Here is a 24,853-nt window from a genome sequence, read left to right on the forward strand (position 1 = left end):
CACACAAGCACTCTTGATGTACTACAATGTCAAGCAAAAAATCTCCCTTCCCTTAACAGAAAAAAAATATTAAGTCATTAATCCTCACTCCTAAAAGCAAGTACTCTGGATGTTGTATAGTTATTGCGTTTAAGTCTCTGAGAGTTATAAGGCCTAGTGGTGTAATTTTAGTGTCATATTAGCCACTGATATTTGTCTTCAAATTTTGGCTCTTCATTTCAGACTTGTTCATATCTATTAACAGTAGCAGCTTGATTATAGCTGACTGAAAGCAATATCTTTTATCTTGACAAATTAAAATTTTTCTTTCTCAGTTATTCCAGAGAGATAAGACACAAACATACTGTTGTTGGCCATCATACACTTTGTGTCGAAAGGAAAATTCGCTTGAGAAAACTATAAAATTGCAGAAAGACAGAATTGCTTGCCAGTACTTACCTTCAATAGCAAAAATGCCAAGTACTGCCAATAGACACACCATAAAAGTAATGGTACTTATTGTATCCTAGTTTCCCGAAGTGAGAAAGGAAATACCAGTTCTTTCTACTTTTATATGTTTCTAATGGCCAGGGTTAGTTTAAAGTCTGAGTGACACAAGCCACCACATGGGGTGCCAAGCTCAGAGGAGCACCAGAAGTACCACAACGGTAAGATTTCTATAAAAGACATACAGTTAGTATCAGCCACTTGGGATGTAAAGCTGTACAGTGTGCTTCACAATTAGTAGTGGGAAAAGGGGGTGGAAAAATGTTCTTGAATTGGCCATACTAATGGCAGTACTTAAGAGTTTTGCCCTGTGGAGTTAAGAGTGCTCAAGTGTTGATGTGATCAAAGAACAAAAAGTTTGGTTTTGATCTTGGATGGATGGGTTCAAGCACTTCTGCAACTTGAGAGACACTGTTCTGAGTACCACTTCCGAATAATGAGTTCCTGAGAGCTAACTGCTACATATTTTATTGTTCTGTATGGTAGACACAAGACATATTAAATTCAGCTGATACAAATGAGGATCTATAAAAATGCAACAAATATATCATGTAAAAAGGGAATACAGATATCTAAAAAATGATATTGTAAAAAAGTACAAACTGGTAAACACAGAATGACTGTAGGAAAGATATCTACATCTACCTACATACTAAGCAAAATACTGTGAAGTGTGTGACAGAGAGTAGTTAACACGATACCACATGCTAGGGTTTCTACCCATCTTTATCACATATGGTGCATGGGAAGACTGATTCTTTAAATGTCTCTGTGCATGCTGTAATTACAGTAGTCTAATTTCATCTTCAGTCACTCCAAATTCAGTTAAAGTAATTAATGACTCCAGGACAAACATTTTTAACAATAATTGATAAGAGACAAATTGGGATGAAATTTTTAATGAACCAAATGCTGACAAAAAGTTTAATCTACTCCATGATAAACTTACATTGTTATTTGGAAATAGCTTTCCTTATAAACTAATCAACAAGGACATTAAACAGTTATGTAAAAAACATAGATCACTAGAGGAATTCAACTATTTTGTGAAAGGAAAAGGGAAATTTATATGTTGCAAGAATATGTACATTGTCAGAATGCGGCCATTCTGTCACCATACTTAACTCCATTTGGAATGTAGTGAAATGAGAGACATAGCAACAGGCCACAGACCTTGGATAATATCACTACTAATTTAAATGGAAGGGTTATGAATGATCAGTCAGGAAGAAGGTCTGTTTAATAATACTATAGGTACGAGTGATGCACTACTGTGAGAAGAATTTGGCACAGTACTGACAAACCTAACTAGAAACCAGACACCTGAAGTTGAAAACATTTCATCAGAAATATTAAAATCTTTGGGAAGACTTAACTGTTTCACCTCATGCACAGGATATATAAGACAGGTGATATACCCTCAGACTTCAAGAATATATTAATCTCCATATCTAAGAAGCCAGGTGAGTTACCAAACATCACATTAATACGACGTGGTTGCCAAATTATAACATGAATAATCTACAGAAGAATAGAATGACTGATAGAAGCTAATCTGGCAGAAAATAAGTTCGGTTTTGTGGAAATGTGTCAATATGTGATGCAATATAGATCCTTCAGTTTATTTAGAAAATAGGATGAAGAAAGACAAACTCACATTTATAACATTTGTAGATTTAGAAAAAGATTTTAGCAATGTTGACTGGAAGACACTGTCTGATATTCTGAAATTATCTGGGATAAAATATAGGGAGTGAAAAGTTACCTACAAATTATGCAGAAACTAGACTGCAATTACAAGAGTTGATGGATATTGAAGGATGGCAGTAGTCGAGAATGGAGTGAGGCAAGGTTGTAGAGCGCATACTGTGGTATTCGTTATCCAGCATCCACAGCCTCCGAGAATTTTAAACACACTTCGATCACTGCTCAGTACTTCAGTATCCCACTTCATTGCACTTCCTCATGATTCTCTCAAATTTCAGTCTATTACCATGATTACTAAATTTTGATCTGAGTCTACTCTTGTTCCTAGTAAGTCTTACAATCCAGAATCTGACTTTGGGACCTCTGGCTCACCATGACGTAATCTGCCTGTTATCTTTCTGTGTCCCTGGCCTTTTCAAAGTATATTTTTTCCTCTTGCAATATTTTAACTGTGTATTGTCAAAACTAACTGAAATTTATTGCAGAACTCAATGATTCTTTCTCCCTCAGATCTGTTTATTTCTCTCTATATTACAGCAATCAGTTCAGCATGATTGTTAGACTTTCATCTCTGCTTACATGCTGAATTACCTATTTATTTCCCTCATATATTCTGTCTTCTGCTTGTGACGTTGGAATATTGATACAAGCTGTAGTTGTTGGTGTTGGTTTGGTTTTGTTTATGATGAGTATAGTCCTGCTGCAGAACTGTTCACATTACCTCACTCTTTGCCCTACCCTCCTCCTTACAACGAATCCTACTCTTGTTACACCATTTTCTGGTGCTGTTGATATCATCCTATATTCAACTGACCATGTATCTTTATTTTTTTCCATTTCACTTCACTGGCATAAGCAGGTTAAAATTGATGTATTTTGCAGAAGTTATGAACAGAGATAAAGCCGCGTGCTCAGAACAGACTGGTATAAAGGGTGACATCAATCCAGTCTCGAGACTCAGGACTTCAATGACAATTTAGAGAATGTAAACACCTACCATTCTCATCTTAGACAGAACAGGATTTTCAGACCACCTGTTTTACCATTTCTTTGGAACATCACAGTAAGAAAGATAAGTTTTACCATCCATGTTATTCACACAAAGAGCTGGAGTACTTTCAAAATTTCTGAGCGGTTCTTTCAGCCTAAGTCCAGATGAGGTGTGCCATCTGCTTCTCTGTTAAGGAGTGTGGATTGGTAAAGAAGAAAACTTATTTACTTTAATGTGGTCTTTTTAACAGCTGAGGTATGTATTCAGATGGCCTTTCTAATAGTAGATGTGTATTCCAGCGGGTCCAAGGATGTCTTTTCCTGGTGCAAGACACACTTTCCTCTTCCCATTCACTTCAGTAACCCTCCCAATGATACAATGCAGCTCTGTTGTAGTGACCGCCACTGGAGTTTGTTGAGCAGCTCTGTGACACTTTCATGTTTCATAAATGGTCACATGATTAAATGTGCTGCTCCTCATTGGATCTACTAGTAATCCTATTTGGCAAGGATCCCAGAGTGATGAAAAATACCCCAGAATCAGTTGAGAAAGTGTTTTGTAAGCCACTTTTTTCATGGACAAGTTAAAATTCCCTTTAGATTCTTACAATGACTCAGCCTGGCATCTCATTTTCCTACAATTAGTATTATGCAATCACACCACTTCAGGTAGCTACAGATGATTACACCTAGGTCTTTTATGGTTGTTACTGTTTCCAGTAAGCTTTCACCAAAAGTGCAATCTAACAGTAATGGATCTCTTTTCCTATTTACACACAATATGTTGCATTTATTTACACTCACGGACAACTGCCAGTCTCTATATCAGTCAACATTCCTCTACATGTCTTCCTATTTTTGCTATACAATATAAGAAATGAAAATAATTCCTTAGACATCAACCAACTATTAGCTGTCATTAAAAACTGTAGTTTGAAACTATTCAGCACTCTTTTTTTTCTTTTGTGGTGGCATGTATTGCTCCTGATGGACCAACAGCTATGACAAAGCAGATACAAACAGCTAGCATCCTTGTATAAAAAGACCTTCTCATATACAGAAGTATGTTGTGAACTGTTCTCATGGAGTTCATAGTACAGTACATGATTTTCCACAGTATTCTTTGAATATAATGAACATTACTTTTTTATTCTGTCTCTGATAAAAACAATAGTATCTTATTTGCATCAGTTTCAATATTTAATAACAATTTTATGTATTATACTAACAGTGTTTTGTTTCTGCCTTAGAATATTTGCTGGGATGTGACACTCAGCAACACTAACGTAAATGACACTACACTGAGGCATGTCCTCAATGTAATAAAGAAAATACGCTGGAAGCCAGGATGCACACCACTGGGTGTATCTCCTGATGATGTAAGTTTGCATGGTATGGAACTGTATGGAAAAGGTTCACAAGAATTCTGGAAAAGGCTAAGATTACATCTGCCACCAAGAAGAATGCTTCATAATGCAGTGAATCATGAAATTTTACAACCAAACTTTTCACCTCAAGCATCAACACTCACATTAATAAATCACAGTTCTTGAAAAATGGCAATGTATTTATTAGTGCTGCCATCTATCAAAACCTTAAGTGGATTGTATTAATTCAATTGTCAGTAACACGAAAGTATAAACACATACTGCACAGAAACTTTTTGTTTTCATTGTATTTTCCATTGTCCATCGAAAATTCTTCAGTGTATGTGCCCCCTTCTTTTTACAGGACTTCACATTACATTAATGAAACACAAATTATGTGATATTTCAGTGCAGTAGGAGGCTACAAAGCCCTTTGTCTTCATACTGTACAACACATGTAGCACAATCTCATGTATTCAAGGAAAATGGCTTTTCTGTCAAGTTTATTTACATGAATGAATAAATACATTTTATGGAAGAATGAGGTTTTCCTTTAATCCTATAAGTATACTAAAAAAATACTGAACAAAATAACAATGATACAGAATTACAAACATCTATCACAAAATATTACATATAATTTTATCAAACAACATATTTGGGGGTTTTTCTCTTTAAATCAAGATATTTACATGCATAATTTTACCAGAGCAACCAACCTGACCCCACATATTAATGTATCTTTGAAAATTTTCTATAATGCCATTTTAAATGTTTTAGTAGCAGAAATGAAACATGCAAATACTATAGTTCTACAATGGAGTCCATAAGCTAAAAAGACTCTTAACACATCAAAATAAAATTTAAAGAATACTTTTAAGCTTCATAATTACTTACAGCTTACAAGAAAATTCAGTCTTGTTTTATCTCTCTCAGGTATTTTATGCCACTGCAGTGAACAATAAATGCCACAAAAGAGATGTGTGTTAAATACAGGCTTAATGAAACAAAGTATGACTTCTTTCATACAGTTATGAAATACAATTTGGTATCAAACAATTAAGTACGCCAACCATGTCATAATTAACACTCAAGACAATTTGGCAGGTCCTTTTGAATCTGGTTCGGAAAGATCCAGCTCTACTAGAACTTTGCGCAGCAAGTAGTATGCTTCTGCAGTGATGGAATATATAGTCTCAGACAGAAGGCAAACTGTGTGTTAAGCAAGTGCTTGGCACTTCACAATATGAAGCACATTTGTTCTTTTGTATGGATTGAGATGTAAGTATTTCATTGCCAGAAAACAATACTGGAAATCATCAACATGAATAAACTACAAACATGAAGTTTTATCATTTCAAACACGTTTTGATATAAAACGTTCATTTCACTAAGCAACTCCGTTCTGAAACAGAACTGCAGATATTTCAAAATATCTTTTTAATTGTGAATTATCTGTCAAATTAATGTACTAATTGTTCTTCATGTTTACCAGTATATATAATATCAATGTTTACTTATCAGGTATTCATTTATCCAAACATACTATTTTGGTGCATCAAGTTTGGAAAATACTTTATCACTGTACAGTTTTCATTACCTTACCAAATAAAGCTCTATGTTTATGGATTTAAATTTCACATGTAACCCTTCATTGAAGAAAGTATTGTAGCGCACACACACACACACACACACACACACACACACACACACACACACACACACACACGGGTGTGTGTGTGTGTGTGTGTGTGTGTGTGTGTGTGTGTGTGTGTGTGTGTGTGTGTGTGTGTGTGGTGTGTGTGTGTGTGTGTGTGTGTGTACTCCTTTTCTTTTAGCAATATACAATAATAATTAGCTACCTTCACCTTTTCTAGCTCACATTGCTTTATTCTGGCACACATATAGTAAGAAATTTGGCTGCTCAATAAGAAGCATAATTCTTGGAAACTCATTTCTTTATTCATCTTGTATGCATCAATGCTGATATTTGTTCATTAGTTTAAGTACTGAAAGCTGCTTTTATTTTGTGAATTCAATCAGGTTTTTCCCTTGTTAGCCGTCTGACATTAAACTATCAATTTACTATTGAAGACATACACGAATCACAAAACGAGAATAACTGTTAAGTGTTATGTATTGGCAAGACTAGCACATTCATGTTGAAAATAATACACAATTTTCTTATGCCAACCATTGAACAGGATTTAAAATTTCTCCATACATTTTTGTTACAGTGTAATAATTGTGCTCTCTCTTAAGACAAAAACAGCTGCATCTTGCAACTGTAAAATGTAATCAGAACACTGCCAAGCACTTGTTTTAGTAATGATTCATCCAATTTATTGTAACTAATTACAGTAAGAGAAAAGGAAACATTTTAGTTATAATAAATTAATGACTCATGAACAATATCTGAAGATTGTAGGTTACAGTAACAAAAATATATCTGACACAGTCACGTTAGTACAATAGTCTCAGTATATTCAAAATGATCATGTCCAAAACTGTAGTCAAAAACAAACATACAAGTAATACCTGACACACACACTACATTAAATAGTAGCAAAAGCAGGTAACTGAATCCTGACATAAAACAAATGATAAAATTAACAAAGCATTATTCCATATGATAAGATTAGATTATTGGACTTCTAAGTCAATCAGATCTCCTACAGAAGACCAGAAAAACAAAGCAATACATTTTTAGGTAAATGATTCTTCATTTCAAAGATACAGTATTATTCAGCACTTACATATTTGTTGGCTAATATTTTATATCATCTGTTACATTCTTTATTTGTGAAGGACCTTTGTTTTTGTTTTTACTCTGAAGATTTTCTTCGAATACTGCTAAATGTCTCCACAAGAGAATATGTTCTCTATGTTGACACATGTGAAAGCAATGAAACATTCTGTAACTTACATAATAATATTTATTATTTGTAACTATAAGGTACAGAAGATGGTCTCGTTTTACATGCAAGCTAAGAGAGCTGAGATCAGTTTAGGTTGATATGAACTGTATTAACAATTATAAGCATGAATTAAAAAGGTAACAATAGCTGACCTTATAGACGTAATGCTTTAGAACCAGTGTCTCTAGATCTAGACTAGAACTTCAAGGCTCTCATGCGAGTTTGTTCGAATCGCTCGCTTTGCAGGTGGTATAACAGTTATGTGAGAACTCTGCTGACGATTTGAGGATGCAGGAAGAATCACAGATCCAGTAGCAGGTGTATTATGGTGTGCAGGGAGCTCAAGCCGAACTGCTTTCCAGAAATTACGCCGAGCACGCTCACTAATTCCTTGCCACATGATGACTTTTGCCTTACGGCATAACTGCTGTAGAGTCTCGCCATACTCATTCTTCACTGTTGCACCTTCCTTAGGTAGTGCCTGCAGAAAAAATACATTGTAGCAGTACATATTTCTCACTTGAATTAACAGATAAATGATATTGATGTAAAAAAATGACACTGAAGTTCATGAAATGTTAGTAATAAATGAACATTTATGAAGTACTACTCCAATGCAAGTTGATAACATTTCTTAGCAGCCACCCTGAGCATTTCTTCATCGTCTTGTGGGATCATTATTAGGTTATTCTAGCTCTAGAATCTTAACTTCTACATTCCACCGCTAATCTTAATTCTCACTTTGTTGTATATCAGTACATCAACATTTCTAATTAACTTGAAGGGAAAACTAGAAACAGACACAGAGGGCAACATATATCAAGATAAAGTGAACTCTAAATGCAGTAGAAAATAGATGATGTGTGATAGAAAAGCATTTCTCTTTTTCATTCACTCTGCAATGACGTATGTGCTGTAAGAAAACTTCCCAACAGATTGTTGAAACAGTCTGCTGAATTAAGGCCAGATCCAGACTAACTGGCTGGCTGGAGTGGCCGAGCTGTTCTAGGTGCTTCAGTCTGGAACCACGTGACCGCTACAGTCGCAGGTTCGAATCCCGCCTCGGACATGGATGTGTGTGATGTCCTTAGGTTGGTTAGGTTTAATTAGTTTTAAGTTCTAGGGGACTGATGACCCATAGTGCTCAGAGCCATTTGAACCAAACTAACTGAACTATCAAAGTATGCCTATACGCAACTTAAAAGTTTAATCTACTGCTTTGCACCAGGACTTGCAAGGTTCTACGAGCAGATAAGAAATACTGGTAGACTGAAAACTTCAAGTTGGGTTGAAGAGGCGTGTCTGGATTGGTCAGTTGGTAAGTGCATTTCCTGTTAAAGGCAAGGGTTTGAATCCATCGATTAAAGAATTACTGTCACCTTGAAGAAGTTAATGGTTATATGATCATTGTAAAACTGTCAGACTACAAGTACTGACTACTTATATTAAGATCAGGAAACTATGATAAATTAAAATATTTTGTTTCGAATTATGCACAAAGTATGTCCACACTATAACAAAGTGTTCTCAAGTACGCCTAGAGGTTCAACTGGATGATGCCATTTACTACTCAACTTTGCACACATGCTTAATGGAAGCCCAGTTAAAAATGTTGTAGTTTCTGGAACCATCACAGAAATGTTTTGTATTCATATATGAAATGGGTAGGTTACTCAAACTTGGATGGAAATAATTTGTGTTGAGATAAAGAAGCATTATTGCTAGCCTTAATCTCCACTGGCATTGCTTTATGCACAGTTTTCTAGCAGAATACCAAAGTCTTGCAGTGACATTTGATTGCACAGACTTGGAGGCAATGTGTGGATATTTTAATACATAGACATTCATTGCACATATTCCGCTGAAACATTTGCTTTTGTACAATGTGTTTGCACAGGTGCGTGAGAGAAGAGGCATTATGTTCCTTAACTGGGTAACTGAAGGTGGTTGACGAATAAAAGAATTGTTATAATACTCTAAAAAAGCAACAGACATTACACAATAAAGCTGTGCCACGTGATATGTGGGGTTAGCATTAATCACCAAAACGAATAAGTACATCAAAAAATTGTACACCACAATAACACATAGGAGAGCATGTCTGCAAGTGTTGTTTCCGACAAATTTTCACCAAAGGTGCCTATTGTATTTTCAGAGAATAAAAGCAAGAGTTTATTAACAAAAATGCCAATAGTTTAAAAACAAATATTCTATATGTGTAAGTGCCATATCAGATTTTATGTGCCACCACATCACTTAACTTTCAATTGCCTCCTTGACTGAATGAACATATTACACAATCAGTAGTTAAATGGAAGAAAATGGGGTGGGGAAGTTATGGAAGCAAGGGAGCAATCACAATCACTCTTTCATAATCATTATCAGAAATATCAGGCAAGTAATAAACTTTACTAGCAAGTAACAAACTTTGCTAACACTGTTCAACATAAAGTATCACTAATTACAGCACTGTCATATGCGAGTTCAGAAGCTGGTATTAGGCGACCACAACTTAAAGTGTCCTTAACAACTTACTGGAATGTGCAAACGAATTAGAGGAATGTTCACATAGTTTCCAAATAACACCTTTCCATAGCATAGGCAATCAACAAAGTATAACCACACCTCATAGCTAAGGTACAGAGAAAGATCCCGAAAGTAATCAGTCAATGATTTTTGCATCATTCTGGAGAACATGGAGGTTTCTCAGTATGGGTGCCACATACAATAGGAAGTAGTCACATTGCTATATGCTGAACAACAAGATGATGAGTATAGACTAAGAAAGAATACAAGAGAAGGCACAAGTAATGTTCAGAGCTTCTGAGTGCAGAAAGTTTGCATAGCTATTGTTTGAGAGTCATAATATGAATTTATCACTCGTTCTGTCCACTTCTGTAGCGTAGCAGTAGCGTTACCGCTTACCACGAAAGGGGCCCGGGTTCGATTCCCAGCAGGGGACTGGGTGTTGTGTGTCCATCATCATCATTGACTTGCAAGTCGCCGATGTGGCATCAACTAAAAAGGACTTGCGATATGGCAGCCGAATTTCCCCAAATGGGGCCTCCTGGCCAACAATGCCATACGCTCATTTCCATCACTGATTCTCTTCATGATAGTACGGCAGTATCTTAATAATAAGAACAAAAGTAGACACCACTTTTTTTGTGGCATTATGCTTCTGCATGGTAAAATACAACTTCGTACAGCAGCCTTAACCAACAATACATTCTATGAAATTTGCTAATTAAAAGAAACCTGGTTAATATCTCACCAGACCCACACATATTCAAATATGCTAACCCTCTCCCTTAAAACCCACATCCTTTCATCTTTCCCTCTTCTTCCCTCTTTCCTGACGAAGCAACCGTTATAACAATATATATATATATATATATATATATATATATATATATATATATATATATATATATATATATATATAATGTTTTTTTATTTATTTATTTATTTTTACGCCTCCCGAACAAGCTATGAAGGCCCAATGGTACCGACTGGCCGCCGTGTCATCCTCAGCCCATAAGCGTCACTGGATGCAGATATGGAGGGGCATGTGGTCAGCACACTGCTCTCCCGGTCGTATGTCAGTTTCCGAGACCAGAGCCGCTACTTCTCAATCAAGTAGCTCCTGAAGTTTGTCTCACAAGGGCTGAGTGCACCCCGCATTCAGTTTGTATAAATCAAAATGATTCATTACTTACAGCATAGGTGGCAAAGACATTGGGAAGGAAACATTATGGTATTGAGGATGTTTAACAACTAAATGAAATATCACAAGTGAACAGGAAAAGCTGAAAGAATGCTGATCCTGAAAGACAATTTTTCCAAGTTGGTGGTAACTTAAATGAAAAGGGGGAGGCGGCAGAGAAACAAAAACTGTCATATCAAGGAAACAAGGATAGAAAAGATGGGGATGATGTAGTACAAATAGTGGCAAATCCTGTTGCGCATTGTTTAATCTGACCTTCACATGGTGAAGAGATTTGTTTTTCAATTTCCATATGTTTTCCGTACCTGCAAGGATATACAGATGGTATTTGGATGTATTTGTAAAAATATGCGCAGCACTTTCATGAGGGCTGCACATGTCCAGTTATTGTTGACAACAGGTGGTGACAAAACAACCATCAGCCGACGACTCCGTTCCGCAGTATTGTATATCTCATCACAGCCTGTGAGCAGAAATATTCAGTAATGTTATGAACTGAAATGAAATGCAAAATTTATTCTAGGATGTACCATATTAGATATAAGAATGCCTTATTTGCCTGATTTTTCTTTTCTCATACTGCTTCTGAATTTTCAGTTTTCTAAGTTCTCCCATGAGAAAGTAACCCTTGTGGGGAGCAGTAAATTTCCTCAGTTGCCTATCATACGCAAAAGTCTGCTATTGTACGATATAATGAATTCAAAATTCATTTTGCAATCAGGCCATAATGACCATACACGACTGACTGGCCACGGTATCATCTCCTGCACAGCATCATTAAGTGCGATATGGTACGACATGTTCTCAGTACAGCACTTGCTCAACTGTTGTCAAGTTTTTTAGCCTCATGTGGCTGATTGTGCCCCATTCTGCTCCGTCCACCAAAGACAACAGCCAAATAATTCTGGGAATGAAACCTAAGTCCTCAGGATGGCAGTTAAGACACTTGAATTGCTCAGTTGTGTTTAGACACACTGATTGCTCAACTATGGTGGTGGACTTGAATTCAAGGAAGTGACTTTCATTTATGAAACTAAATTCCATTTAAATTGTAAAGTGCATTTTCTGCTGCATGAATACTGGACATGAAAACTCACTACAAGTTGTCTGACACACATTTAACACATTAGATTATGGCAGTGTGGTAATAATATGGCATACCACAACCATTCAACTGTAGGGGGTTGTAAGTATCAGCAATAAGATCTTGCAACATTAGCTGTGAGATGTGCTTAAATGGCTCAGTTGATGGGGCATGGTATGTGAGCCAAGGACTCAGTTGTGTTTGTCATTCCTCCATATCAGAATAGAAACCTCGTTGCTAGGTAAATAACACGTTCAGAGCTATCAAATGCAAATGTAGTGTGCACTTCATGGATCAGTTTTATGGGAAAGGTACGAATTTGGGTGCTATAACAATCTAAAATTTCAATTGTGTTACAGAAAGTAATAAAATAAGAAGCAAAGCAGTGATGCCACATTTTAATCCTTTAAAAATTGTTATAAAGACACCGCTTCATTTGCAGTGATTCAGTTGAAGCTCTTTCACAGCTAGCTGGAAATGCTACCTTCTGATTTTCTCCTATAGGCTTAAGAAACTTAAAATTTTCCTTAAAGGAATTACTTCCTGAAAGTACTAGTCTAAAATATACAACAAGACTTCTAACAACAAGGATTACTTCTCACACAACCAGCTAAAGCATCACAACCAGCATTACCTTAAGAATAATCAACATACACATAATATTAAAAACAATGCATAACTTCCTATAAAATTCACTGGATATTACAGGATCATATGAAACTCACATTTACTGTTCACTGCTGATGCCTTGAGCAGTTGAGAACAACATCGATAGCCAAGTTTATTTTCCAGCATGGGAATTAGTACCCCCAGTGCAAATTCAGTGTCTTTCTCATCATAACAAACTAAAACGTCAAAGTCCTTTCCATCTGAAAACAAGAACAACAACTAATTGTTTCTCAACTTTGCAAAAATGAAAGCATATGTAAATTTTTTCCTTATTTTCCAGGTGTTATCTGTCTTGAAGTAAGTAAGTATACACGATTTTTGCAGTTTGCTGTTTTACTGGTATTTCCTTTTCTAGTAATTTTTAATGCACTAGCTATATCAAAATGACAGCATCGACATGTCAAGAGATTTTTACTACATATAAAAAGAAAATACAAGCAAATTCATGCTTTGTTAAAAAGGAACCTTGGTACCATATCCACAAATTTATATCAAGAGCAAAGGACTGTACCATGATCAAATACAGATGTCTTGTAGGTCAATTTTTGAACTAAATTAAGTGACTGTACAACATTCTTAAAACAAATAGCCATTGTTTCAGCTGAATTTGTTGAGAAAATGTATTTTTTTCCTCACCATTGTCCTCTCTAGGTCCAAATTTGTCCTTATAGAAGAGTCTAACTGGCACTGCAAACCGCAGATACAGTGTGACAACTGTGATTATTGAGAGTACCACAAGACCAATCACAAGAAACATCTGACTGTACGGAATTCGATGGGTGTCTGCAGTTTGTGTTTCCCCTGTAACGAATGACAATAGCACATAAAATAGTTTGTAACACTTTCATATTACTTAATACTTTCAATCAGTATTACAAGTCTTTCAAAGATACATGCCACTTGTTCATTTAATGTAAATGAAGAAATAGTTACAACAGAATAATACAAATTGTTTTGTAGATCCGAACTGATAAATCTGCAATAGAAACCAGCTCATTTACAACATGGTTATAGAACTCTAGAGCACGTGTCTCCACTCAAACTCTTATTTTTTTTATTTACTCACAAATAGTGTTCTGTTCTTCTTATGTATCAACACAGAGTATGTCTGATGTTTACAGATGAGGAATAAGCAAGTTAAGTTCCATCCAAAAATGTCATCCACCATAATTTCCTTATAGCACTTGTCCAACACACTATACGAAGTAGAGAATATTTACAACTAACCACACTTGGAAAATAACCTGGCTGCTTTACAAAGACTTTCAAGAGCATTGTACAATATTTTACATAATGAACCAATAAATTGTAAAGACATATCTCAAAGATTTCCTTTGATATGTTGTAATATTAGCACACTTGGAATGTCGCATAAATATAGAAGAATAAATTAAACCAGCAATAACAAAGAAGAATTACTGAAGTAAATACTTGGTAGTTATTATGCTATGTTTTGTACTTAACATAATTAGTGGCATATTTACCTAGTTCATGTAGCTGGACAGGCATTTCTATTATCTGGAAGCCTGTGTTAGAGATACGACATACATATTGCCCAAGATCATCATGACGAATATTGTGGATGAACAGATATGAGCCTAAAATCAGGCTATCTTCCCTGTGAAACAAATCAAAAGGTAAACAGCATATTTCAAATTATGTCTTACATTAAGGGAACATTTCACATTTTATCAAATGCAACACATGAATATTCATTCTATCGGTATAATATGTAAAAATTACCAACAATATCTACAGTACATTTGTAACTACACAAAATGAGAAGTAATTACATTTTAAATACTTTTATTCAGTTATCAAAATATCATCAATTGTTATCACATCCAAGTACATGCCTCCTTGCTTAACATCTCAAACATCTGTGTGATAATACTACTATGGATTTTATGAAGGCAGTAGTCATGCCAACAATAGCACCACAATGTAAAATGGAACAACTTCAGATAATATTAAACTTCTTTCATGTGCTCAGATGACAAAGTCTATTAGCAAGTAAAACATAGTAAAATTACAAGAGAAAGTTGAGGAAAATGATCTGAAAACATAAACCACAGTTAAGTTTGCGGCTGCTAGACCCTCAGCAAAATCTTTATTCCACACTGTCAGTTTCAGCATTTATTGGCATTTTCAAATACTTGGAGTGTGTACTAGGTATCAACCAAATATGAGATTACATGCCATGTTGTCATCAGTTTTTTATGTAACGTATCTTAAATGAAAGTCACATAACTAGTAGGAGAACTGTGACAGTATAATGTCTTTTGTACAGACTATTATCATCAGATTCGTTTATTTACAATAGTAATATTTTTTCTTACCTTGCAACTGTGTGCCAATACTGGGAAGGAAGAGGTGTACCATTGCGTAGCCATACAACTTCATTGTGAGCATCAGGAAGATCAATGCGACCTACACCACAGAAATAAAATAATGTGAGCATTACTCACCCAACAAATATGCAGTAGTAATAATTAAATCTGCTGGATGCAGACTTGTGAATACAATGCTATTGTTTCATCACTTGCATACCTTCTTTGTGAATTATTAGATGTTGGCTGACAATGAAAACAGTTTTAAAAACAAACATATCAGTTTTGTTTGATTGCTCTTCCATTTCATACATAAATTTCTCAATTGACAATATCTGTCTGTGGTTGGCTTACATATCTTACATAGATCAAGCTTAGTGAAAAATCAAATCTTGTAAATGGTCAGAATGTAGCTATATTTTATTTTTCATTGAGAAAATGTATAATACTTGTAAACCTAATGTCATGTTCTTACATCATATAAGCTGTCACACATATAATTCACCATACAGGCAAATAACAAAATTGTGGCCCAACTTGTTGTCTTCCCTGTATTTCCCAGAACAGTTTTCCATTGCTCTCCCAACTCCAGGAACATCCTTGTCAATATGTTCCTCCTTGAGTCATTTTCTTGGTCTGTGATTACTGTTCTTGTGATTATCCAAGATTTGTCCTCTGCACCTTTCTACCACTACCTATTCAAGATATCATCGTCAAGACTTATTCCATGAAACGGTGAGCCAACTGTGAGATGATACACATCACATACCAGCTGATGTGGAATCAGTGTTCAGCTTTTTAAATCAGCATAAACAGTCTCAACCTGACCATGAAAAAGCATAAAGACCGACTGTCATTGCACACAACAGCTTATCCCAGAGCATGATCTGCAACACAATGTTGCCTTTTTCATCAAACGGCCAGTTTGTATTCTTCCTCTCAAAATCAATACCCCTCCCACATGAGAAATTCCTTCACAGCTATATTTGGTATCTTATGCTCACCTGTCTCTCTGTGCTAGTCATTCCTACTGATGGCAACTATTTTTAGCGGCTCTCTTTTCTGCCCAATAGCCTCAACCTGTTGTAAATGCTCCTATTGTTACAAATCATCGCTTAGATTCTCTACTCTCAGCACTCTGTTACTTATTGTTACTACTGCCACTGTTCTTTGTGGCATGTAAAGCTCAAGAGATATTAAAGGCACCCAGATATATGCCACTACCCACTACCCATATATGTGCTATTATTTTAAAAAAGACAAGAAGCATTACAATTTGGATACTCTGGACTTCTGCATCTACCTCATCCACATCTACACCCTGCAAACCACTGTGAGGTGCATGACAGAGGGTATGTCCCATTGTACCAGTTATTACGGTTTCTTCCCATTCCATTCATGTATGGAGCACAGGAAGAATGATTGTTTGAATGCCTCTGTGTGTGCACTAATTATGCTAATCTTATCCTCAGAATCTCTATGTGAGTGATATGTAGGGGGTTGCAGTACACTCGTAGAACCATCATTTAAAGCCAGTTCTTGAAAATTTGTTAATAAGACTTTCTCGGAATAGTTTACCTATATCTTCAAGAGTGCACCAGTTCAGTTTTTTCAGTATCTCTGTGACAGTTCAGTTTTTTCAGTATCTCTGTGACACTCTCTCACATATCAAAGCATTCGTGCTGCCCTTCTCTGTAGACATTTAATATTTCCTGCTAGCCCTATTTGGTATGGGTCCCAAACATTTTAGCAATATTGCACAACTGGTTGCACATGTGTTTTGTAAGCAATCTCTTTTGCAGACTGATTTCACTTCCCCAGTATTCTAGCAATAAACCGAAGCCTACCTCCTGCTTTACCCATGACTGGGCCTATGAGAGCATTCCATTTCATATCCACACAAAGTGCTACACCCAGGTATTTGTATGAGTTGGCCAAATGGTTCAAATGGCTCTGAGCACTATGGGACTCAACTGCTGAGGTCATTAGTCCCCTAGAACTTAGAACTAGTTAAACCTAACTAACCTAAGGACATCACAAACATCCATGCCCGAGGCAGGATTCGAACCTGCGACCGTAGCGGTCTTGCGGTTCCAGACTGCAGCGCATTTAACCGCACGGCCACTTCGGCCGGCGAGTTGGCCAATTCTGACAGTGACTCACTGATATTATAGTCATAGGATACTACATTTTTTTCCGTTTTGTGAATGCACAGTTTTATATTTCTGAATCTTCCCTCAACTTTGAAATCTTATCAAGATACGATGGAATATTTATGCAGCTTCGTTCAGACAGTTCTTTATTATAGACAACTGCATCATCTGCAAAGTGTCTGAGGTTACTATTAACATTGTCTGCAAGGTCATTAATATACAATATGAACAGCAAGGATCCCAACACACTTCCTGGGGCACAGCTGAAGTTACTTTGACATCTAATGATGACTCTCCATCCAAGATAACATATTGCATCCTGCCTACCAAGAAGTCCTCAATCCAGTCAAATCCAGTCAAAAATTTCAGTTGATACCCCATATGATCGTACTTTTGACAATGAGCATAGGTGTGGTACAGAATCATGATGCAGAACTGATATTGTTCACAGCTTCCGACATTTTATTGTTGATTTTTCTCTCGTCCTTCACTGTTGCCTCATGCTTGACCATAGGTTAGTAATTTCTCATTAATCCTTGAGCAGTCACATTTCTTGCAACTGTGACATGTCATTCATTGGTTTATTGGATGAAGGAATCTTTGTTAGAAAAATTAGTGTTTGTATCGCTTTCGTTCGTTTGTATTTAAAGAAAAGAAAAAGAAAAAAATAAGGGGAGCCTTATTTTCTTTCTATGAGCGTTTACCCCATTTTGTATGGGCTCTGCTGAACTCAAGTTTTGGCAAAATTGTGTAAACTTCGCTCTGCACTTGGCCGTATTATAATTGTTTCTTTATCGTGTTTTCTTCCCCCAGACGGAAAATGGGACCAGCACAGCATTTGCCTAAACGAGCGTGGGAAACCCTTAAAAGCCGGTGCACCAACCACAGACGCTGCCCCGCCGTGTGGATTCGATCCTGAGCTGGCTCACATTCCTGTTCCGCAAGCTAGCACGTTGTGTGTTCAGTACCAAGATTGTTAAAGACTTGTTACACAGAACGATTTAGCTAACGTTGACGTGGCGCTCTACGAGTTTTGTGACGTCACTTCCGGTTAAGGAGTCTTTCGTCATGTGAAACACAAAATAAGTTCCGCGATATTTCGGTGACGTTCACGTAGTAGAACCAATAGGAAACAAGAACACTACCTCCGTCACATGCAGAAAGCTCGATGCCCACGAGAAAGGTAGGCCTGAAGTCGCACGCTCGCTCAGCCGGGCAGACAAAGTGCGTTGCTAGATCTGTTAACTCGTAGCTGGGCATGTAGGTAATACTGCTATTGTAAAGTCTTGCTGATTAACAGTACTACAACAAAATTTAAGTTAACATCAATACTCGATATAAACGGTATACCGGCTTGTTTATAGCATTTACTCTCTTCTGCATAACAGTCCTCATTTCGTACAAGAAGTGGTGCCTTACGCAACTGATAATTATTTCGGCATGTTTTTAATTTTATTGCACCGCAGTACAGCCGTAACAAATTATAAGTAGGCGTATAGACTTCCTATCTTAGTGGTAGCAATAACTGTGTAAGACTTCATAATAGCGGATTCCAATAGAAGATGCAGTTCTCGTTTGTGCGTACACACTAAATTACGAGTTAACAGGTGTAGAAACGTAGTATGTCTGCTGAGTTGAGCGAGCGAGCGGGCTCAGACCTACCTTCGTGACGTACGCGTCGCGGCCTGTCTTTCCCATGGGCCTCGCAGAAAGCTTGCGACCCAGAAAGCAAGACAACATATTGTACTTGTTTTGTACAGTAGTTATACTTTACACCATATTAACATCATCTGCTTCTAAGCACCAGGATACTGAATGTCTCAAACGTTATTGGTACATTTGTTGCAATAAAACAACGGGAAACGTCAAAGAAGTTTTGTATTTAATTATTATCGTGTTGTAACTCGCATGTTATCAGAGTAAGCCATTTTAACGCAAAGCCATGTTGAAGACTCGTGAAAAACGTACCGTTCTTGTTAAGATTTATTATACTTAAATGTAAATTAATAACATATTAGTGATAAATCGGAAGTCTCTTACAACGAAGTGACAGCCTAGGATTCCGGCACGGTAGCTCAGCGTGTTCTGACTGAAGTATTCAACAATCATCCCATCAGTTTGAACAGGTGTCATGTGACGTCCGCCCAGGCCAAATGGAGAGAACAATAAAGATTTTAAAAAAAGCGTTGTATGCAGAGGCATCACGTTAAAGTGCGGGGATTACGGCGGTATAGGGTTCGAGTCCCATTGCATCTAATTTTTTTCTTCATTTTCATGTTTTCTGAAAGGCTGCGAGGCTTTGTAACGAAATTAATAGAAATAATTTCTGTAATACTTAACGTTATGTAAATGTGAGTTCGTTCTCTGTCTGGAGCGATGTCCTTACTGATTCGGACATGTACTTTTCTTTTTTGTCTTATTACATGTTCACGGATACTGAAGTTTTTATGTACGTATACAGAAGAACAACACGACTAGCATATGGACAAGAAGGGTGTGTGCGTTTAAATAGAGCTAACGTACGAACTTTTCGCGCGTCCATTTTCATGAACAGATACAACCGTTAACTGCGCTGGAAAGAGCAAAATCATGTTAACCGGCTCTTCCCGTGTGTGGACGGCGCTTTGTCTCATGATGTTGGATATACCGTCTACGTGCACGTCAACGTTAGGTGCCTCGTCCCGTGTGCCGATGGTCTTCCGCTCGAACGAGCAAGTCGTGTGCGACAGAGCCTGGTAAACGTACATTTACTTTCCTTTATTTGACTACTGTTTCATCTTAGAAATCCTTATCTTTATGGGTAATAATTTCAAAATCGCAACATTAACGACACGGATGCAGGAAGAATACTGCGAAAGACATTTGGTACTCACCGACGAAGGCTTCGCAGAAGAGCCTGGCGTCATCCCCCAGCGGCACGTACTGGTCTGTCGGCCGGAAGGTAGCCAGCGGGCGGCCGGAGTACCCGGAGCTGTCTGCAACATCAACAACAGCCAATGTACACACTAGTCTGGGTATTGCATCATTATGCAGGTGGCAGTCGTGCGGTGACATCGTGCGAGCAGAAACTGATGAGGATGGGGGGGGGGGGGGGGAGATCATGTGCGTTAAGGGCATGGTATGAACTCCACTGACAATATTTCGGTACACTACATCCGGGGTCTCCGTTGGATCGTTGTAGAGCAATAACGTAAATACGATTTATTCCGTATGTTACCGCAATTACCTGTTTTACTATGAAAGCCAGTAACACGCTACAACCGAAACGAACAACACAAAACACAAGACAATGTAACAGCCCTCTGTACTGTGATGGGGTTGCCCACAAGCTCCACCAGCACTAAATTATTGAGGAGCGGTGGAAGGGGCGGGGATGGCGCTTCAGTAAATGGGGTATAGGTCACAGGGGGTTCTGAACAGGACGTTTCCTTGAAAACAGTGTAAAAAATTGGGACTTAAAACAACTTTTTGGAGCATCTTTGGTGTCTTACACAATATACAGTGTGTTTATAAATGAATATCGGGGTTGCAACGCTTTATAATATTTATTATATTTAACTTACACTACTGGCCATTACAATTGCTACACCACGAAGATGACGTGCTACAGACGCGAAATTTAACCGACAGGAAGAAGATGCTGTGATATGCAAATGATTAGCTTTTCAGAGCATTCACACAAGGTTGGCGCCGGTGGTGACACCTACAACGTGCTGACATCAGGAAAGTTTCCAGCCGATTTCTCATACACAAACAGCAGTTGACCGGCGTTGCCTGGTGAAACTTTGTTGTGATGCCTCGCGTAAGGAGGAGAAATGCGTACCATCACGTTTCCGACCTTGATAAAGGTGGGATTGTAGCCTATCGCGATTGCGGTTTATGATATCGCGACATTGATGCTCGCTCGCGTTGGTCGAGATCCAATGACTCTTAGCAGAATGTGGAATCGGTGGGTTCACGAGGGTAATACGGAACGCCGTGCTGGATCCCAATGCCCTCATATCACTAGCAGTCGAGATGACAGGCATCTTACCCGCATGGCTGTAACGGATCGTGCAGCCACGTCTCGATCCCTGAGTCAACAGATGGGGACGTTTGCAAGACAACAACCATCTGCACGAACAGTTCGACGACGTTTGCAGCAGCATGGACTATAACCTCGGAGACCATGGCTGCGGTTACCTCTGACGCTGCATCACAGACAGGAGCGCCAGCGATGGTGTACTCAACGAAGAACCTGGGTGCACGAATGGCAAAACGTCATTTTTTCGGATGAATCCAAGTTCTGTTTACAGCATCGTGATGGTCGCATCCGTGTTTGGCGACATCGCGGTGAACATACATTGGAAGCGTGTATTCGTCATCGCCACACTGGCGTATCACCCGGCGTGATGATATGGGGTGCCATTGGTTACACGTCTCGGTCACCTCTTGTTCTTATTGACGGCACTTTGAACAGTGGACGTTACATTTCGGATGTGTTAGGAGCCGTGGCTCTACCCTTCATTCGATCCCTTCGAAACCCTACATTCCAGCAGGATAATGCACGACCGCATGTTGCAGGTCCTGTACGGGCCTTTCTGGATACAGAAAATGTTCGACTGCTGCCCTGGCCAGCACATTCAAAAGATCTCTCACCAATTAAAACGTCTGGTCAATGGTGGCCGAGCAACTCGCTCGTCACAATACGCCAGTAACTACTCTTGATGAACTGAGGTATCGTGTTGAAGCTGCAACGGCGGCTGTACCTGTACACGCCATCCAACCTCTGTTTGACTCAATGCCGAGGCGTATCAAGGCCGTTATTACGGCCAGAGGTGGTTGTTCTGGGTACTGATTTCTCAGGATCTATGCACCCAAATTGAGTGAAAATGTAATCACATGTCAGTTGTGGTATAATATATTTGTCCAATGAATAACCGTTTATCATCTGCATTTCTTCTTGGTGTAGCAATTTTAATGGCCAGTAGTGCAGTTCTCAGTTCTGGGGGACTGATGACCTCAGAAGTTAAGTCCCCTAGTGCTCAAAGCCATTTGTACCATTTGAACCAAACCTGTCCGTTCTATAGCATGCTGGCCGGCTGCACACAACTGTGACTCCTGCAATGTTGGAACGTGCGGACGCTCTCATTCGAGGTATCGACGGATCACAATCAAACACCTCGCTGCACAAGTGGGCGTGTCTGTTGGGGGTCCCGCGTATCAGTTGGGATACTGAAAGCCGTATGCCCACTGGGCTTCTCGCCGCAACATAGGAACACATAAAGAGCAACTAAGGACCATCTGTGCGGAAGTAATTGCGCGTTGAGAGGCCGATCGTGCCAATTTTTTGTCAAACATTGTCACAGGCGATGAAACATCACTTCGAACCGAAACAAAACGGCAATCCACGGAGTGGCACGACACCACCTCTCAGCTGGTCTTCTAGGACTCTGAAGGAATTATTCTGTTTGAGGTCCTCCCTCATGGTGCAACGATCACCTCAAGAGTGTATTGTGCTACCCTCAGGAATTTGGAAAAACGACTTCAGCGAGTTCGTCGCCACAAAAATGGAAACGAACTTCTCCTTCTCCATGACAACTCAAGATCTCGCACAAGTCTCGCATACGAGGGAAACTCACAAAACTTCATCGGACTCTTCTTCCTCATCCATCCTACAGCCTGGATCTCACACCTTCCGACATCCATCTGTTTAGCCCAAAGAAGGATGCACTCTGCGGGGAGCTGAACGTGGATGGTGGGGAGACCCTTCGCTCCGACGCTGACCAGTAGAGTGGTTTCATGCGGGCATATAAGCCCTCCACGTAAGGTGGCGTAAGGCCGTCGCATTGAACGGGCATTATGTTGAAAAATAGGATTCTGTAGCAAAGAGAGTGGGGAATAAGAAGGTGAATTGCAATCCTGAATCAAACCAACCTTCTTTCAGAAAAAAATGTTGCATTACTTACTGAACGCACCTCCTACATCAAACTGTATGGCCATCTGGAAGAAATTATTCAGAAAGAATTAATTTCCACTGTTATAACACGACGTTGCAGAATTCTTTTTTTTTTTTTTTTAATACTGCTGAATTCTACAGATCTGTAACGCGGTTAAATGAGATCTATATCCAGAGTGACCATAGCGACAGTTGTCACTTTCCTTTCCTCACGCGTTCCTGCTCTCCGGTGTTTTGTAATAACTAGGTGAAATTAGTTCCACCAAAAACTGTTTATTGGCTGATACAAACGACGCTGTGACTATGTGCGGTGCCGTTTATATTTTCAATACAAATAAAACTTTTAAATCACAGTTTTATACGTCCAGTCGATAGAGCAACCTAATGCGATATTGCATCTAAGGATATTATTCAATGGTCACAGTAACACATGAAAAACAGTCAGTGTCTCAAATGCTAGCTGCAACGCCGCGCTGCGCTGATAGTGTGAAGAGACTAAGACGGTATTTTAGTGCACAAAAACCTGTCAATATAGCAAGACATCTTAAAACACACCTTCTTGAAAACATCGAAAGTCTAAATTAGAACAATTCCTGAAATTACATTTTGGTGTTTACATTGTTAAGTAGATCTAGTCAGACATCTATCGTGTAAGATAAGAAAGGCACTTGCGTTCAGAGTTTTGTCTGTGGCAGAAAGCATTTACCAGCTTCACTAGCTTCTCGGATGCGAGCCATCTGCATACGAACAGCCAGCTCAACAGGTGGAGAAAACAGAACAAAATGCCGCTGGTCGTGGTAATTTGCATATCTAATACCTGTATTGTTCAGACTGTTCGGTGTCATTTGTAGAAACATGTCTTTTACCGACACAGTGAGTTCATATAAGCATTGATTTTTTTCATCTTAATGGTTGAAAACGTAGTCATACGCTACTTAGTCGTATAACAAAATTTCTCCTTAAATATTTTTCGTGGTGCCAATTCTATTTTTAACACACACCAGAAGGTAAAATTGACACTAGTTCTTTTATCATACAATGTCCTGGAATATGTCGTACTGTCACGTACGTACACTTTTATTGTCTTGGGAGAGAAGCGAGAGGACGCACAAAAAATGGTTCAAATGGCTCTGAGCACTATGGGACTTAACTTCTGTGGTCGTCAGTCCTCTAGAACTTAGAACTACTTAAACCTAACTAACCTAAGGACATCACACACGTCCATGCCCGAGGCAGGATTCGAATCTGCGACCGTAGCGGTCACGCGGTTCCAGACTGTAGCGCCTAGAACCGCACGGCCACTCCGGCCGGCGAGGACGCACAAGTGTCAATCTTGGTGAGTAGCGGAAATAAAAAAAAAAAATCGCAATAAAAGGCTGTGATCGCTAGCCTTTCGAATTGAACCACCAGACACACTCCTGTTGACAGGTCCTACTACGTAGGGCCTATAAAACCATTTAAGCCTCTTCTGCTTGGACTGATGT

General features: G+C 38.5%; 2 protein-coding genes across 2 annotated transcripts in view; one reads left to right on the top strand and one right to left on the bottom strand.

Annotated features, from left to right (window-relative positions):
• LOC126236593 (X-linked interleukin-1 receptor accessory protein-like 2) overlaps positions 1 to 4,845 on the top strand; it is a 133,834-nt gene extending 128,989 nt beyond the window's left edge. The window contains exon 9 of the mRNA XM_049946018.1: positions 4,434 to 4,845. Within this exon, the coding sequence (XP_049801975.1) occupies positions 4,434 to 4,736 (303 nt within the window). The 3' untranslated portion in view covers positions 4,737 to 4,845. The remainder of the gene's footprint in view (positions 1 to 4,433) is intronic.
• Positions 4,846 to 5,036: 191 nt separating this feature from the next.
• Positions 5,037 to 24,853, bottom strand: part of LOC126236594 (single Ig IL-1-related receptor-like) — a 372,809-nt gene continuing 352,992 nt past the window's right edge. The window contains exons 3-9 of the mRNA XM_049946019.1: positions 20,305 to 20,406; positions 15,288 to 15,378; positions 14,433 to 14,566; positions 13,585 to 13,749; positions 13,005 to 13,148; positions 11,501 to 11,658; positions 5,037 to 7,949 (exon numbers count right to left, since the gene is read on the bottom strand). Of these exons, the coding sequence (XP_049801976.1) occupies positions 7,659 to 7,949; positions 11,501 to 11,658; positions 13,005 to 13,148; positions 13,585 to 13,749; positions 14,433 to 14,566; positions 15,288 to 15,378; positions 20,305 to 20,406 (1,085 nt within the window). The 3' untranslated portion in view covers positions 5,037 to 7,658. The remainder of the gene's footprint in view (positions 7,950 to 11,500; positions 11,659 to 13,004; positions 13,149 to 13,584; positions 13,750 to 14,432; positions 14,567 to 15,287; positions 15,379 to 20,304; positions 20,407 to 24,853) is intronic.

The sequence above is a fragment of the Schistocerca nitens genome, chromosome 2 (genome assembly GCF_023898315.1).
Source record: "Schistocerca nitens isolate TAMUIC-IGC-003100 chromosome 2, iqSchNite1.1, whole genome shotgun sequence".
In the NCBI taxonomy this organism is placed as follows: domain Eukaryota; kingdom Metazoa; phylum Arthropoda; class Insecta; order Orthoptera; family Acrididae; genus Schistocerca; species Schistocerca nitens.